At 35.0% G+C, this 5,238-nt stretch overlaps 1 protein-coding gene across 1 annotated transcript; it reads right to left on the minus strand.

The window, feature by feature from the left end:
* Positions 1 to 289: 289 nt before the first annotated feature.
* On the minus strand, positions 290 to 1,353 carry LOC105042577 (glutathione S-transferase F11). Its single transcript, XM_010919862.3, has 3 exons — positions 1,136 to 1,353; positions 1,004 to 1,052; positions 290 to 921 (listed from the first exon to the last, which is right to left on the minus strand). The coding sequence occupies exons 1-3, from the start codon at positions 1,283 to 1,285 to the stop codon at positions 455 to 457; spliced, it is 666 nt and encodes a 221-aa protein (XP_010918164.1). The 5' UTR covers positions 1,286 to 1,353; the 3' UTR covers positions 290 to 454.
* Between the last annotated feature and the right edge of the window lie 3,885 nt (positions 1,354 to 5,238).

Consider the following 5,238-nt stretch of genomic DNA (forward strand, 5'->3'; position numbering starts at 1 on the left):
TCTGCATCCCAATTTTTGAAGTTTTTAGTCCTGTTCAATAAGGTTTCAGCATTCATATGTTGTTTTGCTAGGTCATTTCAGACAAGCAGCATAATTCAAGTAGAAAACTTTATTTCAAAAGTGATCTCAACCTTTATTTCCCATTGATAAGGAGATGCCTTATTATATGCATCCTAATGCCTGGATGCAAGTGGACCAACTAACATGGGCCAGGTGACATCCAACATCCAACTAAACATAAATCTTGCAGTACCAAAACAGACCTCAGAAGGGCACAGAGCCATTGGACAACTTTATGGGACTCCCAAACAACGAGACATGAGCAAAAGCACCATGCCAAGACACACAAAATGAGTTATATGTGACACCCAATTCAAACATCAAGTAAGAAAGCTAGAGGTCACCACCACCACCCCCTGCCCACTCCTCAAACCACCAAGTGGCATAGCAACGCTTAGATCACCGGAGCTGGCTCCTGCTGCATCTCCACCACCCTCTGCCACGACGGTCGACTCGATATCTCATCCCACCACCTGCTCACTTTCCTTCTCGACGTGATGAGGGACCTGCACTTGTTGCTGGACACCAAACGCTGAGCATTTGGCAGGTGGGAGAGGTCGGCAAGCGTGAAATTGTCTCCCGCCAGGAACCTACTCTCCTGCAGCCTTTGCTCGTAGATGTCGAGCACGTTGTTAAGCTTCTGCCTGCTCCGCTCGATCACCACCTCATCCTGCTCCAGTCCCATAAGCGGTGCAAATGCCAGGTTGAACACCAGCTCCGAACTTGGGGGGTCGAAGCTGTTAGCCTCTGTCTGCAGCCATTGCTCGATCGATGCCCTTTCGAGCGTGCCGGTCCCTAAAAGATCTTTGTTCCCTTGATCGACATACTTCTCCGCAATGTGTCGGCATATCTCCCTCGAATCTGCAATCAAAGCATTGCCATCATCCAAAAGTTTTGAGGCTGCCAGGATCAATGCAACAGATTTAGCTAATATTTTTCTTACCGGTGAGGGTTAGTTTCCCATCTTCAAACGTAAGAGCCTGGCCTTGGGGCTGCAAACAAAGAATAATAGAGTACATGTAGTATCTATCCATGCTTGAGTGCAATTCAAATATTTATAGGTTGGTGTTGTTACCTGCAGCTTGAGGTATTCCGGCAATCTCTTCTGGCCTTTGTAGTTGTCGACGCGAATGAGGAGGAACTCGACATCCTTCTCGAAGAGGCATGCCAGCACCCTTGCGACCTCGGCCGATGCTGGGGAACCGAACACCTTAATACTCGCCATTGGTTGGCCAGGGACAATGGAGCAATGCAGTACTGTTTTTCTTGGTTTCAAGTACACTGAGGAGAAGCGGTGGAGTTGGGGGATTTAATATGGCTGATGGAAGGGAAAATTCCTTGCTTCCCAACTAGAAAACATTAAAGGAAAAGGGAAAGAATTAAAGAAAAAGAGAAAGGGTAAAAGAGATGGAGTAGGAATAAGAGAAAGGGTAAAAGGTTGGCCCATGCCGTATCTGCATGGAATATAGTCTCGGGCGAACGCATATATAATAACTGTAGTAGGAATAAGACCGTAGTCATGGAGGCCACTGCATCGCTTTTATTCCTTTTGGTGAGAGCTTCTCCATTAAGACTGGAAGCTTGTGACAAGAAGATCTAGCACTTTCTTAAAAGAGAGAGAAATTTATAGAATGTATGCATATATATATATATATATATATATATATATATATATATATATATATATATATATATATATATATATATAATTCGGCCTTGGTGCTGTCTCATAAGGATATGTTGAAGTTGGGATCAAACACTGAGGTAAAAGTGTGCCAGTGACCTTCAAAGTTATTTACTCTGAACAGATCTTGACAAAATCAAGCTTTAATGATTCCCAGTGAAGAACATGCTACTTCTGTCACCGACATTCTTTAGTTATCTCTTTGCATGGAGTTGTTATTGATGGACTCTCAAGGACCAATAGAAGTGAACCTCAAAAGTTGGAGTTGAAGAAAAAAATTGAATTTTTTCAGTTATTGTCTAACATATATTTTAAAATATAAATGCATAAGAAAATATAGGAAACGCTTTGTTATTTCTAGAAGGGCCTGTCTTCTCTTATTCGTCCAAATAGTCCCCCCTTCATTTAATTTTTTGGGGAAAGGCTTAGATGGAAATGGGCTTGGGACATCATTTAGGAACCCTGCAGAATTTACAGTCTACGGTCTGCACTTTACAATAGGGCAAGATGCTCCCCACTCCCTTTTCCCTTTTTATTTTTTATTTTATTTTTTTTTGGGGTAAGATGCTATGTACTGCTTCAAAAAAGATGCTATGTACTGCATGTTTAGATATTCGTGCTTAGTAGATATGCAAATAATGTACTGGTAGACCCATGTGGAAGTGAATAAATGTCGAACACGGCTCTTAAAGTCATTTCCAGCTCCAAAACAAACGAAGGCTGGGTTGAAATCTGGCGCAAAGATATACTTGGCCTTGGTCTATGGAATTTAGTCAAAAATTGGTCACGGACCCAAGTGGCAATTAGGTCTTGATCAACCCTAGGGCAAGGAAATCTCAGGCTTTGCATTCTTTCTATTTTATGATTATTTTACTTGTTTACTTATCATCTTTGACTTTTAAATGTTGGTTGTATCCTAGTTGAAAGAAATTAAATTCTATAGTACATTGGTTAAGGTATTAAACTTTTTGGCCTGGATGCATACATACGTTCATACATATATCATAATTACCAAGGTAGAAAATCAGTAGCCACAAAAATAATAAATGAAAAGTTCACTAACCAATTGGGATATTTAGAGGTAATAACAATCAGAACTTGATTTCTTGGGAACGTCAACTCTCTCTCTCTCTCTCTCTCATCTTGTTTGGACTTGGATGTGCATCTCTCAAGTTGCTATAATGGTCATGTAATCATAGAAGATTTGTATAATTCCTTGCTTAGTTAATGAAGATTTGGAGAATTATTTTGATCTCTTGTAATTATAGAGGTTTTGTTTGATTTCTTACCAAGTTGATGAATATCTAGAATCATCTCCAAGTTTATGAAGATCTGGAGGATCATTTAGAGGATTTGCTTGATTTTGCACACTACAACGTTGAGTTGCTATTGCGATCAAATTTTTAGTCGCAATAGGCCCAAATTGATCGCAATAGATGACTTAGCCACCAAAATTACTCGTAATAACTTGGTCGCAATAGACACCCTCGGAATAGCTCATTTGGTCGCGAAAGAGGGCTATAACGACCAAAATTTTCGACCAAATATTAGTCGTAATACATGCTTATGGCGATAATAATTTGGTCGTTAAAGAGTAGTAATTGCGATAAATATATTGGTCGCAATAGGTGGATGTTCCAGCAAAAATTTTGATCGCAATAGGTGGATGTCCCGGCTAAAATTTTAGTCGCAATAGGTGGATATTTCGATTAAAATTTTGGTCATAATATTTGAGTTTTGCAATAAATAAGTTGGTCGTAATATATTTTCTATAGCCACCAATTTATTAGTCACAATATTTGATTTTTACGACAAGAAATTGGTCAAAATATATTTTTTGTAGTAACCATTTATTGGTTGCAATATAGTTTCTAGACATCAAATTTATTGGTCACAATATATACTTATAGCTATCAAATCTTTTAGCCGCAATATATGTTATAACCATCATTTTTCTACTCACAATATATTTTTTTTCTAACCATCTAAATATTTTAGAAATATTTATGTTTTTGGTACCTGCAATGAATCCAATATAGTAGTCTATGAATCCTGTTGTCACACCAATTCTTTACAGCATAAAAAACTAAAATAATGAAAAGATATTTTGTACGTAAATGCTTACAATCTAAATACATATATTGAATTAAGATTCTTGAGTTTACACACAATTCTTTCATTATTTGAATATGATAAATACATAGATATAGTGACCAAACTAAAATAAAAAGAAGCTAGTTTTGAAACATAATCTCCGAATACATATTGTCACATAGAATACTTTCCATAACCTCTCACTGCTTCTCAACATCTTTTCTACCATTCTTCAATCAACAAAAACCTATAAGAGATAAAATATTAATAATGAATCAATATTATGATACATGAAAACATTAGTTAGTTTCTAAGAAAATCTAGCATTTCTTAGAATCCATAAGTAACATATAACGAGTAGTATTTCATGTGATTCATCATATTCATAACTTCATCAAAATCAAAAAATCTAATTTTATTAATAAATAATAAAAAAAATGATATAATACAAATTGAGCATATTATTAAAAATCAAAATCACTTTCTTTTTTTAAATACTTTCAAATGAAAGTTTATTTTAGAAACTAACTCTTTGAATTTTTAAAAATTTTGGCAGAGTTTCTCTTGTAAAATGGATAAATCCAAAATTTTTACAAGTAACTAATAACATTTTTCAATAAAAAAATATTTAAAAATTACAAACCCACATACTTCATCTAACTTTTAACCAAACCAATAACATATTACATCCCATCCTTCATATGTTAAACCAATATCAAAACATCAATCTAAAATATCAATCTAGTTTACAACTCACTCACATTTTAAATCAATATATCCAAAATTCATTCACTTTCATCACTTTATTGTAATATATTGTTATTTGTAATTCAATGCTAGAAAGAGTAAAGAAAAAAGTTTAAGAAATGAAGGTACCTTGGAGCCATCTACTGATAGATTCTCATGTTTGTTGTCACTATATAATTTTGGAACCGTGCAATAACAAAATGTGACATCTTCATAACCTTAATAAACACACCAAATTATACAAATAAGAAACTTTGCAAACTTAAAACTTTAGTGAAGAGACCTACAATAAAAGGGTATCAAGTTGGAGTTATAATATAAACATGTGGGTTAATCTAGATAACCAAATAGAAGCAAAACAAATCTGAAGCTATCCTTTAATATATTGTTCTCATGTTAAAAGAGAATGCACACTTTTTTGCAAGCAAAAATTATATCCAAAAGTTGTATTACTTCCCATTGAAGAATATCAAAAAGTGAGAATTATCTTTTAAAAGAGAGGCACAAAAGATGGAACAACTTCAATCTCAATTACATGAGCTAGATATTGACCTACTAACACATGCAAAAAAAAATAAATGAGAGAATATTATAGATATAAAAGTTATATTAATGAGAGATATGAACTATCAATTTAATAATATTAAATTTTA

This window comes from Elaeis guineensis, chromosome 4 (assembly GCF_000442705.2).
Source record: "Elaeis guineensis isolate ETL-2024a chromosome 4, EG11, whole genome shotgun sequence".
Taxonomy (NCBI): Eukaryota; Viridiplantae; Streptophyta; class Magnoliopsida; order Arecales; family Arecaceae; genus Elaeis; species Elaeis guineensis.

Excerpts from the sequence above, each read along its gene's own strand:
- LOC105042577 (XM_010919862.3), bottom strand. The coding sequence starts at position 1,285 with ATGGCGAGTATTAAGGTGTTCGGTTCCCCAGCATCGGCCGAGGTCGCA. Across the intron at positions 1,053-1,135 it reads CGGAATACCTCAAGCTGCAG|CCCCAAGGCCAGGCTCTTAC; the intron begins GTAACAACACCA and ends CTTTGTTTGCAG. Across the intron at positions 922-1,003 it reads TGGGAAACTAACCCTCACCG|ATTCGAGGGAGATATGCCGA; the intron begins GTAAGAAAAATA and ends CTTTGATTGCAG.